Raw genomic sequence first — 23,836 nt, forward strand, 5'->3', positions numbered from 1 at the left:
TGATTTTAAGCTACAATGATTTAAGGCAACATTATAGTGTATAGTATGAAAATGGATATTGATTTTGAGATTAGATTTAACAGTGTTATTAAATTTAGTTTAATAATTTTTAATATGATTTAATATGATAAAAAAAAATTTTTTACATTTAAGTGTTGGCAAATGTAATCTAAAATAAGGAAAACGAGTATGCACAATTCTATACACTCTAATTCTCTGAGCTATGAATGAGCAACTGCTGAGAAATAATATTTTTCTCTGGGACAATAAGGCATATACAAGTAGTACACACACAAAAACAAAGCATAAAGTGCTCCAAACTAAATTGGACACCCTTCAAAATATTTCAGTTATTAAATGATAAATGAGACTGAGGCAGCAATACCCATTGGCAAATGTAGTCTTGAAGCTCAATGGGGAAATGCCTTTAGATAATGCTATAAAAACATATTAAACAGCCTGATGTGCTATAAACATGTTGAAGGCCTGCAACGTCTCTCATCTGATACAAATTAAATCCAGAACAAATTATTTTAACTACAATTTTACAGTCCAATAAAGACGTCAATTATTTTGGACCATTTCTATGTTTATTTGAATCTTGTAATTATGATGACCGAAGCACATGGCTGATGTGTTTGTGTGAAACTCAGTCTGACAGGCTTAGCCTGAGAGGGTTTGAGAGCTCAAAGCCCGCTCTCTATTTAACACAGATATAAATCAAGCAGAAAATCAACAGTCACGGCCACTCCGCTGTACACAACTGTTGTATCGTCTTAAGTAATGATCGCACTCCTTACATCTCTGACTGATGAGTTCAGCAACAGTTCGTTGTGGCATTTTCATGTATTTTCAGCCTTCTTGCAGAGACCCAGATTCCTGAGCCAATTTCACAGGACATCCTTCTTGTTGCCATGGAGACAGAAAAGATAGATGGAAGGGAGGCGGATGGGATCCTCTCTTTGAGCTTGATTCAAGCTATTGTTTCATGAACCTAAATCTAAAACAATTCGTTCGATTACAGATGCATAAATAAAAATTTCGATCCCAAAATGTCAAATAATCGGTCTTACAGGGGTAGTTCACCCAAAAATGAAATCTTACTTTCTTCAGTGGAACACAAAAGAAGATGTTTAAATAAAAATGTACTATGAATAAACAATGAAAGTCAGTGGGGTCCAATCAGGGTTATTATAGTTAAACAAAACAAATTATTATTATTTATTTTAAGTTTAAATAAATTCAAATGAAAATGGAAAATATTAAAACACTGGGTCCAACTTGTTATTCATTGTATGGACAAAAATGTCAGTCTTTTCTTACATAAAGCTGCTATATGGCTTCAGAAGACATGAAATATTGCACCAGTCATCACTTTTATGGTGCTTATTTTGTGTTTAATGTGTGTGAAATTACATGAGGATGATTAAACGATGACAGAATTTTCTGCTTTTTGGTGAACTCTTTCAAACCCCTTTTCAATTCCCCCTATGCAACTTCTCTTTTTTCCATTCACAATCTCCCCCTCGTCCTCTCTCACTGCCTGGTAAATCATTTCCAGATGCGATGGCACGGGATGGTGCTCGTGGTGCGTGTACATTGGAGGCTCTGCCTGTTTGCCAGCATCATACGGAGGCGAGGGGAGAGCTTTTCCACAGACTATGCCAGCCCCACTGAGCCTGACACGCAAGCACAAGCACTCGCAGACAAACACAAAAGCCATACGCCAGACACACACCTTAACACACCAACACTGCAGTACAGAAAGCAAGTTCTGTATCTGAACCACTACCCCTCGCCCTCTACAGTGGTGACTACATTTTTGTGAAAAAGTCAAGGGCCCTTGTATTGGCTTTAACAGTTCATTGGCAGAACGTTTATGAGGTAAAGTCACCCTGGTGGCTAACGCAGAAGGAGCTTATGGAATTAATAATGTCCAGTGTAAAGTAACATTACATAAAGGTGTGAACAGAGGGAGAGCCACAACACAAAAATGTTCGAAGCAGTTACACACACTACGGTTCAAAAGTTTGAGGTTTTTATTGATAGAACTCTATTGTCAAAAATACAGTAAAATTAATTTTAAACAATTGTTTTCTATTTTAAACATATTTTAAAATGTAATTTATTCTTGTGATACCAAAGCTGAATTTTCAGCATCATTACTCCAGTCTTCAGTGTCACATGATTCTTTAGAAATGATTTCAATATGCTGATTTAGTGCTCAAGAAACATGTCTTATTATTATGAACATTTAAAACAGGGCTGCTTCATATTTTAGTCAAAACCATGATACTTTTTTCAGAATCTTTTGATGAATAGAAAGATCAAAAGATCAGCAATTCAGCTATTTTTTTATAGAAATCTTCTGTAACATTATAAATGCTTTTACTGTCACTTTTGATTCATTTAATGCATCCTTGCTGAATAAAAGTATTAACTTTTTTTACTTCAAACTTTTGAATGGTATATATATATATATATTGCATAAAACCAACCAAAAACACAGCAACAGCTCAGTTAATTTTCAGCTGGATTCTTTGCAGTAACTTCTAGAGGAAATGAAGAGAGAACATCACATCTTGGTGCCATTTACACATCCAAGCCATACATTTTAACAGTGCGATTACTTTTCAGCTTGACACTGAATCCCAGACCAGAGCCTTCTTGGCCAAAGATCTGATGCTCCTGTCGGAGTTCCCCGGCCCTTGCAGGGTTGTGATATTTTACCCAGGCAAATGTGGACGTCCCTGGGCATGGAGTGTGACGGATGGCTCTCGTCGTTGAGCTCGCATCCACTCAGCAGAACGATACTCCCGCTGAGACTCTGGGCTTCGGTTCAGGCTTCAGCACAACAACGGCTGCAAAATGATCAAACTACACGAGATGACTTATTCCCATCTCCCATTTTGTCTGTTAATTTGTTTACTTACATCTTTCTTCTTTTCGCTAAATTCCAATTCATGCTAAACCTCTTCGCTATGACTCAGGAAATACATCATACATCTCTTCGATTGCAGCGCACGTTACTCTCTGATAACAACCGATTCATTATTTCCACATCTGTTTCTTTTCGGTAATGAGAGGAAGGACAGTAATCCGAGTTTTAAAGAAAGGTTTCGCTCCACCGTCAACAACGTAAAGCCATTAGAGAAAACAGGGATCACTTCATCATGCTGAGCCAAGTGAGTCTCTGGTTCTTTCAGGATATCTTAACATTTAGCCCTCATGTTCATGTTTAATAATGTCTAAGAAACACCAAGGCACTTTTGCTAGGCTTGAAACATACTCAACATTGGGTTAATGCTTCATAACCTTTACTAATCTTATGATAACTGATTATAAACCAAATGTAATAACATACTTTAAAATTAGGCCTAATAAAGCAGCAGGCATTGATGACGTTCTATACCACATTGGTAATTTTCTCTCCATTCATAGCAGAGAAAAAGTGAGAGAAAGAGAGAGCAAATGAGAGGGAAAACATGAAAAGTTGTGCCAAGGTGTTACTGCACTGGCATAAGATCTAAAGCCTGGCGTCTCTCGCTCTTACTGCTCCCTCTTTCCATCTCTTGTGTCATCTTTCTAAACACATTCAGAGGTGTGAATTCTGAGTTTCTGCCAGGAGAGGAAGTGACCTCAACAATATCCCTAGTGGAAATACAGGAATGGAAAAAAGTAGTGGGTGCTGGTCAATTTTTAGAAGGTGCATTTGACCTGGCAGGTGCAGTTGAATCAGTAAAGGTCAGATATTAAAAGCATTTTAAATATGAAAACATTGAACCTGAGAAAATTGTGAACTTCTAAAGCTTTTCAAATTCATGTAATTGACCCTTCGCAGGGAGCTTGATTGACAGGTGATCTGACCAATCATACTTCGCCATCCGCCATTTTGTCCGACAAAGCAGTCAGGAGAGTTAGTAGATTAACATGGCAGGATTTGAACTTGAAAAACGGAGTGTACTGACGCCTTTCCGCGGTTAAAACAACATTCCTTCTTATGTTCATTCATGTTTATTTGATGCTATAAATTAACTAGAAGGAAGAGATGATCGGTTCACGAGCAGCTTTAACTGAGGCTCCACAGCGATCTGTCACGACACATTAAAAAGCCACAAAACGGTATTTATTGTTTAAATTTATTTTTAAAAATTACCAAATTTTAAAGGTGAGACTTTGTTTTATATGTTTAATATCAAAAGTAACCGAAAAGTATCTTTATCGGCGATGTATTTTTCTCTGCGTGAGAACATGGTTTGGCATGAGAGTGGCGTAGCTTGTCGGACATAGCAACAGTAACTAAGGGGGACGGGTCTTTGCGAACAGTCAATTTAATCTTTTTCATTATTCTTTATTCTTTTTACCTCTTTATTTTGTTACTTTATGTTTTTTGATTGGTCTTTTTACAATTAGATTTATTGTGGGTTTTTATTTTCTCTAGACTGTACAATGTAAACTAGCATAAGTTTGGGTCAATATATATATTTTTTAATAAAAAAAATTTATTTAGCAAGGAAAGATTAAATTGATCAACAGTGACAGTACAAATCCTAATAATGTTACAAAGATTTCTAATTCAAATACATTTCTTTTGAGCTTTCTTCGTGATTTTTTTCCTGAAAATGATTCTTGAGCACCAAATCCGCATATTAAAATGATTTCTGCAGGATCATGTGACACTAAAGACTGCTGAAAATGTAATAATACAGAAAACAGTTATTTTAAATTGTAATAATATGTTACAATACCACTATTTTTACTGCATTTTTTATTTATTAAATAAATGAAGCCTTGGCGAGCATTGGAGACTTCTTTCAAAATAAAAAAATAAAAAAATCTCCTAGTTTATTTCCTTCCTAGGAAACTAAAAATCGAACTAATACATTTCAACATCACTGATGTCAAAACTGGCAAAACATGTCTTGATGCACCATAAGAACTGAATGTAAGCAATAAAAAAACAAATTGCCCTGCACGTTTCTACACAAAGCTGTTCTACTGAGAGCTTCACGTCACTGAATGGATTTGCTATATCAACAAGATTTTGCCATTTCTAACAGAATGTTAAATGAGCAATCAGCTTCTTATGTCTAACAGAAGTATCTGATCTCAAATGAGAAATCACTTAGTGAAAGAATAATCACTTATGTTTATGCACACATAAAAGTCACTGTAAAACAAATCAAGTCACTGTGATCATACTGGCCTTCCTAAATGAACTACAACAAAAAAGTGACTGAGATTGACTACTGTGTCACAAGCTGTCCAGCAAGGCATTTTCCCAGAGCAAACCATAAACACAGCGAACGAGACCTCCTCTGCGTGAGCATTTCATGTTACAGGCTGAATTCTGTTTGGGAGAAGCAAAATAAAGCACTGGTTTTTCAGTCACACTTCAAAGACTAAATCTGCCTTCAATTCAGTGTGTTTATGGTGAGACTGAATTATGGGATCAAGTTCAACCAGCTCAGAAACCCGCTCCCAATTGTCATCGACTTTGCATTGGATGCTATTGTCCATGTGTGACGTGCAACAGAATTTCCCCTCGAACTCTCTTTGTCTATTTCTGCTTAACATGATTGGGGAAAGTTGCTTCGAATTAAACAGAGCTCAGAAACAAAGAGAGCAGTCATTCTTTAAAACCAGAGCACAGAAGAAGAAAAAAAGTCCAACCAAGCCAACAACCAGACCTCCACAGGTCACTGCAGTCTTCCAGGATCTATCCGTGTGGATTCACTGACTGAAAAGAGAAATCACGGGCCTTTGAAACATAGACAACACGGATACAAATATGTCCTTTATAGCTGTCAGTTTTGAGCTTTTAACAGCTGACTTTTAAACACTACAACTAAGAGAACCCATTGGGTTAGATTCCTGGCTTTCAAAAATAATCAAATTAATATAGTTTCTCTTCATTCTAATTTATTTCAATCTAATTAGATTAAATTAGGATAGATTAGAATCAAAGTTTAACTGAAAGCAGCTACACGGAGCTTACGATTTAATTTAACTTCTAGACATCCCGCTAATTACAAATGGAGTATAAGCATTCATTCAAGACACTGACAAAAACATGGGTTTGTGTTTGTACCAGTATGCTGCTGTCCATTTATATATGGGTGAATGGAAATATACAATCACAGAGGTAGGGCACTTTAAGTTAATGTACTACTAGTATCTACTATTTCTTGACCACAAAGGATTTATATAAAGAACAGGCTGCTGTGGAAAGACCTCAGGGGTGCTCAACATGCTCATTGTATACGTGTATAAGAGATATACTGAAAAATACATAATATGCACACGGGATAATGGTGGCTGACATATGTCAATTATACTTGCCATTTATCATTATGTATAATTACAGAGTGAGGTTTGAGAGCACTACTGTCAAACACTGAGTACTCAAATGAACAACAGACCATCTGAATCTTTCGTGGCTTCCCCTTTTCAATCTTATATAAGAATCTGTGGTCAACACATTCAGCCAAGAGCTTCTGGCTTTTGCCACACAAGTGTGAGGCTTTTTTCAACCTGGGTTGTGCGATGCAATGCAATATTGTGTAGCCTACTTGCTATGATAGCATGGAGAGAATCTCTCACACTGGGTCTCCATGTTTATAATTGGTTTTTACGCATTTAAACTTTCATGGTTGGTAGCCAATACCCCAAAACGGTGCTGTGCAAATATATATGGATGTAAGTGATTATTAGGAAATAAGTTCCAAAAAAAAAACATGATATTAGATAGTCTACATACTGTATCTAATTGGTAGTTTAAACCATAAGTAATTTTTTCCTTCTTTCGAAAATAAAAAAAATCTTAATCTGATTTATTCTGTCTCAGTTGTGTGCTTTATTTAGGAGATGTGGAAAAATAGTCTGAAATCCAATTATAGTAAGTCGACCCCTGGCATTTCCTTACCAGCTAAATGTTTGATTATTGCCTTAAAAAAATCAACAAGAATAACACAAACACACGGGCGCAAGAGCCTCAACGCAGCTCCATGACTCTAGAGTCTTGCTCTTCTTAATTTTACCTTCCTGACAAATTAAATAAACGTTCATCTGGTTCCTATTAGTGGCGCATTACCGAAAATTGGAGAGGTATTTACAAACACCGCTATTCCTTCCTCCCAGGCCTATCGTGGCTCACCGTTTCTACAGAACCAGCCAGAACACATAACGGCCCAGTACTTCCACCGCACAGTATCATCCCCTGAGCTCTGAGTGCTTTAACAAGGGTTTGATGGTTCAATTCTTGTATTTCATAGGCAGTTCGAATATTTTCACAGGGGGTATGAGGCACTCGAGTTAGCTCATTAAAGCAGACGTTAGGTATATTTTCAAAAATCGGATTACGGCCTCGCCTGAGAACATGCAGGCCTGTGCGTTTGATGTCAAAACTGGACTGGGATCTCAAAATATGATCTCACGGCCTTTAAGTTTCCCCCAGGAAAGAGTGCCCCCGGTGAAATTAGTATTATTACCATTCCAAACTACCACGCCAGAGCGCAAGCACGGCGCAGACAGAGAAACTAAAGAACATTTGAGTACTGGCAAGATGTCAGAAAATGTAACTGCATAAACTGCAAAACCTGAGTGGGCCAAGGAAACAGAAGATGGAATGAAGGGGAAAACCACCAAACACTGGAACAAAACAGAGCTGTTTGATAAACCCAGCAGCAAAACATCTGGAGAAGAAACGGATTAAACATTAATATTAAAAAAGAGACCAACTCTGCTCCACACAAATCAGCTATATATTGTCTATATATACTTCTATATATTAACATTAATTCATATATCATTTTAATATAATAAATGTATATATATATATATATATATATATATATATATATATATATATATATAAACATATTTTAATATTATTAAAGATTTATTACAGAATAATTGTCTAAAAAAATAATGCATTACACATTTTCTGTAGTAGTGAACAGCAATAATACAAATAATTAAAAAATTCCTGAGAATGAATTAATACATGACAATAGACTGTCCACTAGAGCTGCACGATTCTGGATAAATAGAGAATCAAGAACTTTTTTGTTTAATATAAGGATCACAACTCAAACAAAATAGCAACTAAACAAACTAGCAAGTAATTTACTAGAAGTTTTGACAAAATTTTAATTTCTACAGTCTATACATTTATTTAAATTATTTATTTTTAAATATCGGTTTGAATTAAAGATTCAATGACTCACTCAAAATGACTTGTTTCATTGCTGGATGAATCAGTGTTTTTGAATGACTCTCTTGATTGATTCAATGACAGATACATTTTATTAACAGTCACTTGACAAAACCTATTGGTGTAACGATGCAATTGATACAATCTTTATTTGAAGCATCAAGTTACTTTGAAAAGGCGATTGTTGAATTGTCATTTAGGAATAAAATTACGTGAGATCGAGATCGCAATCTTTTAACGATCGTGCAGCTCTGTCCATATAAATCAAATTTTCCTTGTGATTGCTGCATGTATACTGGATACATATGACAGAAGTTAAATTAAAAACAAAAGCATATGCATGCTTTTCTTCGCTTCAAAGCCCTTTTGCTTTGTAGAAGAGAGAGTCAGTGGGTCAGAGCAGACTTCTGTGTCAGCCTTGGTCTAAAGCACTCGCTCCTATTTACACAGTGACTCACTACATTGATATATGAGTGCTGGCATACACAAAAAACAGGTTACATTTAATTAAGAACAGTTTGCTTCATGATTTAAACTCCTTTTCGAATAGGGAAAAAAGACCCGGCCGATCTTTCTGTCATTCAGGAATCCGACCGCAGCTCATTTATCATCTGAGGTCTCATTAAATCTGTAAATTTGAATGTTTCTTCATTTTCTAATCCAGCTCTGCCATGCAATTTGGCCGGCGACTGTCAAGATTTACAGAGTATAGTGGTTTGCTGGTTCTTTGACCTCAGTTAATGTCTTTGCTTTATTGTACAATAATTGAGGCATTAGGTCTGCCACTAAGTGCTGAAGCAATTCATAAAAATATGGCTTTTGCCCCTCCCTGCATATTTTGTTTGTAATTGGTCCCACATGGCCTCAAGGAATAATAAAAATAGGCAGGGATGGCTTACTCACACACACTCATTTACTAATTATTTTATAAAGGAACACAGATACTGTGACACACTTCCTCAGAAAAATATACACAATGCTCAATCTGTGAACATCTGTGAATAGAGCTTGAAATAGCGATAATTTCACAGCAGGTTTGAAATCTGAAGCCAGAACAAGGCTGCTTCAAACATACAGTGGGATCCAAAATAAATAGATCACTAGTGAAAATGCTTCCATGTATTTTTCTAATTTAATACAAACTTTTCATTACAAATTATATTAGCATAACAATTTCAGTAAATTAAATGTTGAATAGGAAAATTACTTTATAAAGTAAAGTATATTATGTAAAATCTGAAATATTTCCTATTAATTTTGCATCATAACGTTTGCTTTATATTTTCCAAAATTAGAAAAATCTTGTTTGCTTCCAGCTTTAAATTCGATTTTGAATCCTCTATTTTTAATGTGGTCTCAGATTTTTTACCTTGCGATCAGGCTTGTCAAAATTTCAGTAGTGTGTATCAATTTTAACAATTCTCAATATCGATTTCAATACAAAAATAATAATATAAATACCGGTATTAACAAATGAAATAAATAATTGTGTGTAGCAGTAGCCTTCAAGTATTTCTTAAATAAATAAACATTGTTTCACATTTCTCAATTCGGTGTAGGTGTATTTCATCAACATATCAAAGATGCACATTAAGTAAATATTGCTTTATCTTTTTTAAGAAACTTAATTAGCATGTGACGGTATTCAATTTTCACATTATGATAATTGCTGAAGCTTTTATCACAGTACTGAAGTGCATTTCAAAAACTGGTTGAAAATATAAACAAACCATCACATCATCCCCTTAATAAGTAAGACAAACACCATTGAATACAAAAATCTAAATGGCTGTTTGAGCAGGAAGTGCGATACCAAACCATTACATATTTAAGTTTATTATGAGCTTAGTATTGAACTACCGGTACTTTTGACAACCCTACTGATATTCCAAGATCCCAAATTTCTTCCTTGGATTACATCTATAGTGGCTACTGCAGTCTTTTCCTATACTTCACAATGTAACCGAATTCACAACATATAAGGGTGATCTATAAGGATGCAGCGAATAATACGGAGGAAACCCCTTAGTAAAGTAACGTGGTGCATCTAGTCTGTAGACAGACATGGTGCAGATTAAATCCTCCTACAGTACATTATCATCATCAGCCATGACTGTCTCCGTAATTTACTCAGCATGATGGCTCTGTCCCTCTGATGCGGACCACTGATTTACTACAAAGATCTGGCTTGAATTAAGCTGTCTGGCCACAGTTCTCTCACTGTATGCTTGATGGTGCTGATCAGTGAGAGTGTGGGGGGGGGGGAGAAAAGGAAATGGGGTCAGGGGGTGGATAAAATATACTGTTTTTGTGAAACAAACCAGTAGAGGGCAGCGCGAGACACTTATGGTGCTACATGCGTTTTCCACAGCCCAAAATCGAACCAAAAAATCTCCCACAATCTTAATCTTAAACATTTACTCCCGCCTCCTTCTCCCAGAAGGTTCTATATAGCCTTCATATTGGAAATGAAAGCAATTTAGACTGACTGTATCAAGTATCACTCTCATGTCAGAGAGTAATAACCCAACAATCCAGATGAATTTGAGTGAGATGAGAGAGAGAGAGAGAGAGAGAGAGAGAGAGAGAGAGAGAGAGAGAGAGAGAGAGAGAGAAAAAAAAAAAGCTTTTCATATGGACAGATTGGGAGAGAAAGGCCACATGTTAGCGGTTATACCCATTCATCAGTCTATGATATCCAGCTCGGAGGGGAATAATACTGATCGATTCCCTAAAAAGCCCAAAACGCACTCGAATATACATCACGCGCCTCAGTTTATAATATTCCTTTCCATCATTTTGTGTATTCCCTGTGCCGGGCTTGTTTCAGTGAGAATTGCCTTTGTGACATGAATCAGACACGATGAGCAAAATATAATGAAATGCTTCAAGGCATGTGTTGCTCTTCATGCAGAAAATTTTGACCTATTTTCTATCCAAATGAAAAACTACATGAAGGGAGTGCTGCACAGAGCTCAGAAGCTCCCAGATAGACAGAACCGGCTCTCGCTGTCTGAGGCTTTAAGAATTTTGTCGACTACTTGCTGAAAGAGAGCCAGGCCACATGTGATCAGGTCTTGACAGAGCCTGTCAAAAATCTCCACATTCTGTGAAGTATTCAAAATAAGGGCACAACAACAGATTAGCAATTGTAATTTGTCCTGAGGTTGTAATAGCGCACAAACAATCGTATTATATTCATTTAAATTGCCTTTGTGGTTGGTACGACTACGAACAACGGGCAACCATAAGCTTTCAATTTCTTAAATACAGCAAAAAGTGCTTTTTGAAGAAGTGTGTTTTGATTTTTTTTCCTACTTTCAACTCTTCTACCTTCCAATCACACCCCACCGAGTTGTTTGACAGCTAAAAATGATATTTTGGCAGATTCATATTTCAAGCAAGTTTGGAAACGATCGGCTCTTCCAACTGACAGGAATTTAGGCTAGAGGCCTACCTTGTTTAATAGAACAAATGTTCCATCCATGGAGAAAAGATCACTGCGACTCGTTTAAATCTCTCACGTATACACAAACACAAAGGTACAACACAAATTCATTACAAGAATCAGACACTGCTTGTGCCATATGTTATTAATTCACTAAAACTAGCCAACAACTAAAGTGTTCACATTATCATGCAGCCACTGACAAAAGGCATAGCATCAGAGATCTTGAGATTTTAAGAATCGAAGAAACAAAGGATAAATGAAAATTGGGATTCATCTGAATAAAATATACATATATATTTTTTTTTTAAAGTTTACTGTATAATATGTAATATAAAAACCTTACACTATAGATTATAAAATGTCAACAAAATTCCCAATCCCAGCCCTGAAAAACACTATAAAGGCCAGTTTTAACTACAACAGTTTTGAGGAGCATCAGATGAGATTTCTTCTCTATAAAGCAGTACATGCAAATTTATGAAAATTCAATAAATTAGAGTAACTCAATATCTGAATTAAGAGGGTTAGAATACAATAGCTCAAAGTCCACTTTGATTTTTATCAAGCATTTTTGTTATGGAATACTGATATGCGTTATGATATTCTAATCAGTGGTCTGTCATCTTTTTGTTTTGTGTCTTTATTTAATGTTTTTCACAAAACTCTCCTGAACCTTTCCAAAGGGAAAAAAACCTGCAGTATTTCACAGAGGCCTCTCATAAATGAAGGTAGCAAGGCTGAAGTTATATCACCGCCATAATAGGCTGGCTCATTTCCCAGAAAGCATTTTGCAAACAGATAGACCACAGCAGCGTGTGTACAGCAAGCATTCCAGATTCTGCTCTGCTCCAGAGTGTGTTTTATGGAAATCACATAAAAATAAAAAAGAACACTACAAAAACCATATGTAAGTTTACTCGGCTGTGCGTGTGCGCACGTAGTTTTTGGGAAATCTTGATGGATTCCGTTGTGTTTACTGGACAACAGCATGAGTAAATGTGATTAGAAAGGACAACGAGCTGAAAGAACATGTCAATAGTGATGTTGTTCACAATCTGGCATTCCCAGAATGAACTAGGACAGCTTGATGGCGTATTAACATGTCAGAACTGGTACAAGGAACGATTAGCTGTGCAACAAGAGGATGGTTCTGATTACTCAAAAGAACAAAGTATAGTATTTACATCTACGTTTTAAGTAAGCTCTCCAACTAGTTCACTGGATCACCTCATCTGCAGGAAAACACCAAAGATTAACGTCCTCAACACAGTGGAAGCCACTCAGAGGCCTGACAAATGGCTTTCAGAGGTTGCGGTTGCATGCTAAATCTAATTTCGGGGAAAGGAAAGCAAGCACCTACCTGTTCAAACTCTCTCAGGCTATGTGTCTGCAGAACAGAGCTCTTCTCGGCGTCATCACTGGAGGAATCTGTTAGAATACAATCAACAACAGTTAGAATCTCTATAGAAAAAATATATGTTTTGCTTTATTAAAAAAAATTATGGTAAATAGAATGTTGAAGGAAAGAGAGGGAAATGGGATGCTGCATGCCATGACTCAAACAATAAATAATTTGTTATAAATAAATTCTGTTTGTTTTTAAATAATATAATATAATATAATGCGGTAACACTTTATAATAACGGCACGCTGTTAATCATTAGTTAAGCATTAGTAAACAGTTAGTTCATCATTTATAAAGCATTAATAGACATAAATAAGCAGTTTATAAATACAGAATGCTTTGTTCTTGAGTTATATGCATATATATAATGTGTTTAGTAATTGTATTTCCATACTTTATTAATTATCAAGTATTGCATTATATAAAAACCAGTTATTTAGGAGTTGTCAGTGGTTTCATAAAAAGTGTAAGTAAATGATTAATAAACTATTTAAATGTACATTCATATATCTAATTATGCAGACATGTAGTAATAGTTACTTAGTGTGTTAATAAATGCTTTGTTAACATGTTTTTCTCCTGTAATTCATGGTTAGTTCAGGTATTTATAAAGCATTTAGTAGTGGTTAGTTAACTATTTTTGTGAGCTCATCTAAAGTGAGATCTATTTATGCTGGTAAAGCATTTACAAAGGAGATTTAAATGTTCAGTTATCTTCTAAACAGAAAAAGGAAACAGACAAAACACAGTGATAAAACATATAAATATATTCAAGATTTATGAATGTGCACTTAAATAGTTTATTAATCATTTACTTAAAATTTCTAAGTGATCTTATGAACCACTGACAACTTCCTAAATAACTGGTTTGTAAATAATGAAATCCTTAATTTAGAAATGATAAATTGATCATTAATAAAGTATGAAAATACAATTATTAAACACATTATAGATACAGCTAAAACTGCTTTATTCTTGATTTATAAGCATATTTATAAACTGCTTATTAATGTATATTAATGCTTTATAAATTATGAATTAACTGTTTAGTAATGCTTAACTAATAGCATGCAGTTATTATAGTGTTACCTATAATGCTGGGAGCACATACACTAGGGCAGAACTGTGTCGAGCCATTAACAGGCCAGGAACAGGGCTAAAATTATGTGTTTTTTTCCAAGCATGAGAATAGGATAACCCCCACAGGACATAATCACAGAAACACTGGTAAGGCCCAATCTTCTTGCAGTTCTTTAAAACCATGGCATGGCCTCATTAAAGCTTATTACAGGACTTTTATTTAAAATGTGCCAGTGATGTGTACTGGAAGTGAGCCTGGGGGTGTATTGGAGACGAGTGCATGGCACAGGCCTGTTGCACCACACTTTAACTGTGCCAGAGAAATGTCAAACACTCTCACAGCGAGGTGTCCGAGAGCGAGTTTTCTGGAACTTTTACTTAAACATAATTAAGCCATTAGCTTTATGTTTTTTATTAGCAACTCATAAATATGTCCAGAAATATACTGTATGTTTTTTTTATTTGCGGAGAGGAGGAGGGAAAGGATGAGGGAGAGATGATTAAGGGTACGTTTACAAGACAATGATGTACTAAAAACGTTGTTTTTCCTTGGCGTTTTTCACGTACAGACAACAATGTTATCAAAACGACCCTTGTTTACATGGATCCGCGAAAACAACAAAAGAAAACGCTGTATTATTCATGCCAGGCCAGTAGTTGGCAATGTCACGTTGTAAAGAAACACTACACGGCTATAGACTGGACACGTAATACACGTCGCATACGTATGACGTCACCGTTTTTACAAATTCACGTTTTTGTAGTTTACATGAAGATAACAGTATTGATTTCAAGAACTTGCACTTTGAAACCAATTTTCAAAAGTTTGCGTTTTCAGGCACCCAAAATGCCATTGTCGTGTAAATGAACGGCCAAACCTCACAAAAAGTTTTCCGTATTTACCGGTAGTTGAAAACGGTGTCGTGTAAACGGCCCCTTAATCTTTTTGAAAGAGCTTTGTGCCAATTGATATCCAGAGAGAAGCAACCCAACCAAGCAGACTTAAAGGGTTTTTCAAAATGTCACTGCCACAGTGTTTTGCACAATCAGGTCTAAGATTAAATGAGTTGTTTTGGCAAAATTTGTCCAATATTCTATAAAAAAGTCACAAGAGGCTACGCATTCCAGAGATTTTACTGTGGGTAAGAGGTCTTCTTAGGCAAGTCATGAAGTGCCATGTGTTGTGACAGCATTAAGAATAATTGTACATTTGGAAATACTTGCAAAAACTGGTGAGTTCATCCGTTGTGTAAAACAGAAAATCTACCAGTAAAATTATATACTTATTACTTACCACCCATATTGATCATGCTCTTGGGCCGGGCCACTTTATTTTCATTATAGTGTCTGAAACATACAAGAAAAGATTAACATTAACTGTCTTGTATCAGTTTAATTTGTTTCTGTTGAACATAATACTGTATTATATAGGAAACAATGTTTTTTGGTTCTACCCATATTTAAACGTTCTCAAATGTCAGATAAATATCCAGTTCACAAACCTTCAGAGTTTCCACACTAAAGGCTCATCAGTCTGTTCATGTTAACCAAGTGACACATAATCAGCACACCTGATCATTTTTAATGCCTAATTTTTGTCACCTGTCATCTGCTTCACATTTGTTAATTGGGCAGCATGGTCAGTTGTACTGCTAATAAACAGGTATTCTTTGGGCACTATGATAATTATAGTGATGTGATTATAATAAGAGGTTAAATAATTGCATAATCACAATGCTGACACGAGCTGATGTGGGACAGCATATCTTAAATAAAGTAGCTTTCCTCTCATTCTGCCCCATATAGAAGATAGCAAAGTTCCTTCCTAGTGCTCATCTAAACATTAATATTTAACCTCCTAAACATTCTTATTGATTAGTGCCCACAGGGTCTAAAACGCTGCTCAGATTGCAGATCATCAGCACAAATGGACACAAGGACATTTAAGACAGAGTCATCTTTCACATGCACTCAGTGCCTGAGTGCTTGGCTTATATGCGAATGACATCGATTTTGTAATTCTATATTATTCTAAGAGTCTTCAGCCTTTTCCAGCCTCCAATCTTCAGTGTCACATGATCCTTCAGAAATCACTCTAATTTGGTGCTCAAAAAACATCTCTTATCAATGTTGCTTAATATTGTTGTGGAAACTGTGATGCATTTTTTTTAGGATTCTTTGATGAATAGCAAGATCAAGCATTTATTTAAAATGGAATATTTTGTACATTATAAATATCTTTATCTTTTTAATGTGTCTGCTGAATAAAAAATCCTAATATAACGTTTGAACAGTAGTGTACATTTGTGATGCTTATATATAGCCATTTAATGATTATTACAATGTCATATACATTATATTCTACCACATATTTTCATTGTATTATTAATTGTCAAACCTGCATGCAGTAATGTTGCGGACACACTTTTGAAGACCCCTAGAATATTCCAACGTATTTAGTAGCATGCCACAATTGTCATGACTCATGAGGCAATTGTTTGTTGCTGCATCAGTAAATGGCTGATTTAAAGTAAGTGGCAGTCTAATAGGGTAATACGGTAAAATTATGCATTCTCATGCTCACATGCCTCAATAATAGAAAACATTTGACTGCACTGCAGTTTTTAAATGGCTGAAAGGAACATGCTGAAAATGCAGAATCTTGTAAAGTCAATGTCTCTCAAACTTTTCATACACACTACCGTTCAAAAATGCATTTACTGCAACTTTTGATCAATTCAATTCATTCCTGCAGAATAAAAACATTAATTTCATTCAAAAATGGATGTATTCCATCAGGCTACAGTGCTGCTTCACCAACACCAAGTCAGATTTCAAGGTTTGACAAAGCAAAAGCTAAATCTTACCCCCTGGAACCTGCTTAAGAACCCCCGGGGGTGCATATACCCCTGGTTGGGATGGGAATCACTCATCTAATTAAAATAGCTAACTAAAATCTACTTTAAATAATTACTATTGCAGTTGTTGGGTACTTGATGTTACAGATGCAAGGCAGATAGAATAAACATTTCCTTGGTTTGACAACAAAACATATCCAGTGAATGTTCATAAATGCAGTTAGTCTTCCTCTCTTGATCTTTTCAATACCACTTCCAAACTACCGGTATATACCCCTGGCCCCTTCCTAAAGGCCCATTAGAATAGATGATGACTGACGCGCACATGAGCTCTTCACACTTATCCAATAAATGGGTTTAGGCAATAATACAGCCTAGACGACAATAGTGTGACAGATGGGGCCGACCATTCAATTTCCTCACTTTGATCCGAAAGACAAAGAGTCGGGCGCCTAATTTACATGATCCATATATCAAGCACTTAAAAGATCTCATATTCTCCTAAAAGCCAAAGAACAGCCATCTCACATTATTGCCCCGCAGAGGGTGACAGACAGAAGGGTTCTGCAAGCAAAAGAGAAATAAACAGATGGTCTTCCACACACAGCTAAACAAGGGTGTCAACAACTTCACCATGCCGGCAACGATCCACCCACTAAGGTGTGCATATTGTGGGGGAAGGGCCTATGCTAAAAAGTTTGTAACGATCCTCTTTGTTTCTGTGAACGGCCACCATTGCAGTCAGATTTTCCATAGAGAAGGAAAGCTTCATCACATACAAACAAAACATGGCCAATAGCTTCAGATGCCAAGAACATCCCTGAGTCATGACCACCTGCTCTAGGTCACTCATAATCACGCTGGTGGTCAGCTGAGAAATGAACTCCCCCACACTGACAAATGGTCTGCTCAAACGTGAATGCTGTTTAAACAGTGTATTGCATAAGCAGAGGGGCATAGTTTAGTATTCCCAAACATTCGGAGTTGCTTAAACATAAATGGCATTGACATTTTTTTATTTCCTTAATTAACTCATGCAAAGTCTGCTAATGTAATGATTTCAGCCTTAAGATGAGGCAAACCAGACATTGTACTCCCACATTTTTCAAATTACTGCGAGTTATGCCTGGATTCAAACTCTGACAACAAACAAATCCCAAAATCATGGTGGAACACACAGCAATATAAAAACAAATTCCTCAAAAAAACGAAAGCAAGCTGTTTTCTCTCCTGAAGTATATGTTTCCCGCTCTGTTTCAGGGTGAATACCTTACCTGCCACGATACAGAAATCCACTCATCTTTGCGACATCCAAACCACAGGAAAGTTAAAAAAGAACAGACAGGAACAAACTCAGCTCCTAAAGAGGGAAACAGCCAGGCTCTCTTCTGTGGCTCTGCTCTTAATCCAGTGTTTTAGTGAAGAAATCTTCATTTCCAAAGACTGGTCAGGAGTCCAACCAAACATAAGCGCGCACACACACACATGCGGGGCAAAGCTACTATTTCTCTCTGGACGGCAGACAAGAGACGGTCATTTGACGTGGCAAGGCCAGACCAGAAGTCAGCGAAACACATAGACGGTTGTTAAGTGGTAAACAGCACAGAGGTGAGGGTACACACACACACACACACACACTCAGAGCGCCATTGGCTTGCCCTGAAAGAATGATCTGTTCGTGCATGCTCTCAAATACAGGTTTTTCTGTGTATGTGTGGGGAGGAGGGTGTGTTGTTTCCAACTGGTAAAAACCATATTGGGCCTTCCTGCCCAGGCTTGAGGAGCATCCTTTAAATTGTAAATGGGCTATCCGCCCCTAGCTGTGACGGTCTATGAGCTGAGAGGAGGGGCGGTGAGGGACACAGGCTCAGACAGGTCTGTAGGTAAAACACAGCATTTAAGAAGATTAGCCTATCTCTTTCTGCTGAAGATGAGGAATCTGATGTTACCAAGTTCAAAAAGCCGTTGAAAGTTAACTCAGCTGTAAAAAACAGAGAATATACTGTATATATATATATATATATATATATATATATATATATATATATATATATATATATATATATATAGCACAGACATAACTGTGAGGTTCTGTCTCACTCCAGGATGATTTATAAAATCCACAGTGTGTGTGACTAAGACTAAACTCAAGGAGACTAAAATGGAAATTGCATTACATATTTTCCAGGGGAGTGGCTAATGAGGTAAGTAACAGTTTAGTCCGAAATATCCACATCATTTTCATACATGCAATCTCACTGAGAAAGTGACTGATTTAGCATGCAATTGTATGGAGGTTAGAGTGAATACAGAAACAATGACATAAAGGTTAACAAATGATGACAGAATTTTCATTTCTGAGTAAACTATCCGGAGCTTAAATAGAGCTTCTCAGAACAGTTATGTCACTTTTTTTTTTAAAGGTACAGACTGACTCGAGCGAGAAATAACATTCAGGCAAGTTACATAATTACAAAACCTCCCCCCCCCCTGTTAAATAATTGACATTGGAAGAGCCTGCTAGCTATTAATCATCATGTTCATCATCAGCTATACATTTTATTTCTTATTAAGCCTCCCGTTAGTCTTCTTGCCGGCCTGGGAAATGTCACGCATTACTCTTTCAAGGAAAGCCAGCATGCGACTGCGTTTGGACTCTCTGAGAGGTTTCTCCTCAGCTCAACTGAATGATTAAAGATGCTTTGAGATTGAAAGAGAAAATAAAACTGAAGTTAGGTAGAGAAAACGTTAAATGTACAGAAAGAATCACACTAAACCCAAGTATATTTCCAATAACAGAGAAAGAGGTAGTGTATCTAACCCAGGAGCAACGGTGACCCTGTAATTACCACTGAGACTGCACTATGTTCCCACCCTTCAATCTGAAATCCCTGTGTTTGAACAGCTGCCCAGGACCAGCTGCTGGGTGCACGGCTGACAGAGAACCACAAGTCACACAGGACCCTAACTAACCACAAACAGCCCGTTTTATATCAGAAAAGTGGATTCTTTCATAGTGAGCACTTTGCCTCAGAGCAGGTGATCCTCCTAACAGCTATTACATCACTTCATCCAGTATTTTTATAGACCATAAATATATAGCAACTGAGCACCCTTTTATCCCATAATATTTTTGAAACATAATGTGGGTGAAATGTTTTCAAGCATTAAGACGTCTATGACCTCACATGTTATGGTTACGTTTACCGACTATTACATGGCGTGTGAGTGAGCAGGCAGGCTACGGCTATTATTATTTAATTGGTGGAATTGTTCATGCTTCTATGTCTTGTATATAATGAATTCGCAGCACTGACAGGGAAATTCTGGGTTGCCATATGTGTAGAATGAATCCCAGGCAATCCCTGCACCGGCTGATTAGAAACAGGACATTTCCCCTTCATTGTATTGTATATATATATATATATATGTCTGTGTGTAGGAGGCGACTAGATAATTAACTGTCACATTTTACAAGCTGTTAATAAAGTTGTATAACTCCTAGTACAATTCCTTGCTACGTGTCCATCTGCGACAGTAGAATTAGAAGCAGACACAATATTCTGTCAATTACAATTAGACAGCCATTTGGAAACTGATGCAATGCTAAGAAAGTCATTATCATAGTCCTTTTAACATTCCTCATCAAGCACGGAAAATATTAGCAGAAGTAAATGACATTGAGAGCTCGTAACATCAAACAGCTGCTCTCACATATGCTGTAGCAGCATTTACCCCGCAATCTTGAGAAGAAAATAAATGTGCTAGAACATAAACTTTGATTATGAACATCAGTAATGTCTTATGACAGCTATGTTTAGGCTAGATCAATAATCTGCTTTAGATGATATCAGGACCTACACAAACCGGATAACTGACATTACCATAATAAAGGAAAATTGTGTTTCAGATTAACACTAAATCTAAATACGGTTTTACTCATTGAAACATAAAATTAATATTTAATAATATATTATTGCGTGTAATATATTATTGCATACAAGTTTCAAGCATTTGAATGATCAAGCAAAGTCGAATTGAATATGATGAAAAATATATGTAAAATTACAAAATGTATTATTTGTCCAACTTAAATGGATGACTTGTAATAATACAAATGCTCAAATTGGCAGTTGGAGCTTACTAGGTGCAATTTGAAGGAAGATTATGAGGGTCAAAATGTACCATTGTAAGGATGCATAAACCTAATGTTTACAAAATAATAATAATAATAATGAGACACCAATATTATTTTCTCTAACATTTGGGTACATCCTTGCAAATACATCACTCCACCCATGATGGCTCTTTCACTGGAACAGTTTCAGCACCCTAGACAAGCACTTGATAATAACTGGGATTAGTAAGCTTATCCTAATTATTCTTCACTCATATGTAGAGAGCAAAACTGGTGGTGAAAGAGCACTAAACCCCAAACACAGACTTACATTTCAGCACAGACTCAACCTTATTGATATCTAAACAGATCAACATGACAGAATACAGATAGACACACGTGATTAACAGATGCTTGCATTTTATGTCAGCACATGGTCTAACGTGGTCATTATTTTCTTCATTAACCCTTTGCAGCTTGAACTGTGTCATGAACACACACGTGAAAAAAATATAGCTTTTTCTGATGTTTAACATCTCCATCACAGACAACGTTTCAATTAGGCTATATTTACGCAGATAAAATGATAAATAAACCGACTCAACCACAGCATTTTCAACTTGTTTTCAGTCATAGAGGACAGCATACCTTTCAACATCTCTCCGGTATCGCTCATCGGACGCTGTCCAGTCCATATTAGTCCATATTTCATGCGCGTCTTTGTATCCACAATATCGCGTCAAATTAAGGTAAATGAGCTTGTCATTGTGTTGCAGATGTCATAAAACCAGTCGCATAGCTTCGAATGCAATATGAGGATGCGCAGTTCATTGTCATTGGTGTCTGTCGAGTCAGTGCAAGCGAGGAAACCCCCCCGCGGTCCAGTGCTCCGTGTATCGCACGCGTCAGGAGAAGATGCAGCCGTATCAAAGGAGCCTTGTGCTGGCCGTGCCCTCTTCACTCTACTGTCAACACATTTATTCATCGTGTGCTTGTGTTTGCCGTAAGCCGTTGATACTGTTGAATATTATAGCTTAATTAGCTATCATTTTTGGTGGATAACTGTAGCCTATTCTATTGTGTAGGCAAAATACTGAACTGTTTTCGTTGAAAATAACATAGCTACCGAAGAATACATATAGGGCCTACAAAAATTACCATTGGCTAGGCTAGGCATGAACCAAAAATTGCGATTTATTTCCCTTCCCTGTTGTGACGTGTATCCCGAGGTCTCTGCGGAACAAAAGTGGGCGTTTCTACATTTGTGGGTGTTTTCCAACTGGTGGGTGTCAATAAATTATGCAATGAAAATGAAATGACTTTTCGAACAAGAAAAAACGTAGGGCAGGACAAGATTTTGTGTCAATAGGGATCCTGAGTTACAGCAGAGAATGTCTAATATGGGGAGAACCATAGAGAACTGCCACTCTCAGTAAACTTCCGGCTTCTTAACTGGTTGCAGTTCCACTCTGGTTCCAAATGAGGGCGCTCAAAGAACGAGTGAATAATAAATGGAGTTCTATGGTTGCCTGGGAAAACCCAGACCACTCTCAGTTGTAACTGAGTAAGGGTCTGGCAAAGCTCCATAGACAATTCATTTCCACAGGGGCGTCACCAACGGACGTCGGATAGATCTAAAACCAATCAGAGCGATGAATGACATGACGTATGCAGAGCGACGAAACATCTCGAGACTCTCAGCAATTCTCTGTGTCAACGAAAATGGAGCTATGTCTATGGAGCTATACCCCTCAAAATCCACTTTTCTCAGGATATAATTTTTTGTCTAGTAATTTGAATGTTGTATTTGAAAGGAGATGCAAAGAAATTACACATTATTTTTAGAGTCACTTATTTGCTTTAAAAAGTCTTTTAAAATGTCAACGACGTCATACACATCGTACGACCAGAGATACTGCTTTACGGCAATCGTTCAGTCACTTTGGTGCTTTTGCGCTCTGCACTTTCTTTTCTCTCGAGGCATCGACAACACAGCTGACACAGGTAAATACACGTGCTAGAAGAGTTTCTGCTAGAAGACATTCTGGTCCCGCTTCGGAATGCGTTCATTAGCAGAATGCTAGCGTGTTATGGGCAACAACAACTCAACCTGTAAGAAAAGTACTCGTTCATAAAATTTTCGACCTATAACCCATGTTGAACTTGCAAAACCTACAATCAAATCTGAGATTTCTCAACGGCAATCGGGTGAAAGAGACAAATTTAGCCGTCTAGCTCCATAAACTCCCATTAATTTTGCACTCGGGCGATCGCCCCCAGTGGAACTCTGGTGGAACTACAACCAAAATTCGGTACAATAGGACTTAAAGCAGGGCTATGCCCAAGGGGGTAATCCATCCGCTGGAAACTGAAGCTTCCCCGGGCGCTGCCATTAATTAGCGGACCCCCACCTGCTGTTAGCATTCCATTGACTCCCATTCATTTTGGCGTCACTTTGACAGCGAATAACTTTACATCTGAGGCGTTTAAAGACTCCATTTGTCCATTATTTATTTCTAAAGAAACACGAAAATGTATAAAAGGCTCCATTACCTTGTATCTTACGTTATAGCCCCGTAGAAGCAGTTTTTGTAAAAGTAGGCTAACGATTGCGTCATAACCGCGCGACTCTGTCGCACAAGTCGAGAAATTACCGTATAGACGGGCAGAGAAGCTTGCGGGGACGTGGAGGCATAAAGTCCGATAAAGT

The 23,836-nt window shown here is 37.0% G+C and overlaps 1 protein-coding gene across 5 annotated transcripts in view; it reads right to left on the reverse strand.

Annotated features, from left to right (window-relative positions):
• Positions 1 to 21,979, reverse strand: part of pde4dip (phosphodiesterase 4D interacting protein) — a 68,280-nt gene extending 46,301 nt beyond the window's left edge. For 3 of the 5 annotated variants that reach the window (XM_079584487.1, XM_079584486.1, XM_079584494.1), the window contains exons 1-3: positions 18,284 to 18,725; positions 15,446 to 15,498; positions 13,027 to 13,094 (exon numbers count right to left, since the gene is read on the reverse strand). In XM_079584487.1, the coding sequence (XP_079440613.1) occupies positions 13,027 to 13,094; positions 15,446 to 15,498; positions 18,284 to 18,309 (147 nt within the window). In that variant the 5' untranslated portion in view covers positions 18,310 to 18,725. Of the gene's footprint in view, positions 1 to 13,026; positions 13,095 to 15,445; positions 15,499 to 18,283; positions 18,726 to 21,774 lie in introns of those variants that run through there. The other 2 variants (XM_079584493.1, XM_079584492.1) reach the window with 1 other exon arrangement.
• Positions 21,980 to 23,836: the final 1,857 nt, after the last annotated feature.

Source organism: Phoxinus phoxinus (genome assembly GCF_949152265.1).
Source record: "Phoxinus phoxinus genome assembly, chromosome: 16".
Lineage (NCBI taxonomy): Eukaryota > Metazoa > Chordata > Actinopteri > Cypriniformes > Leuciscidae > Phoxinus > Phoxinus phoxinus.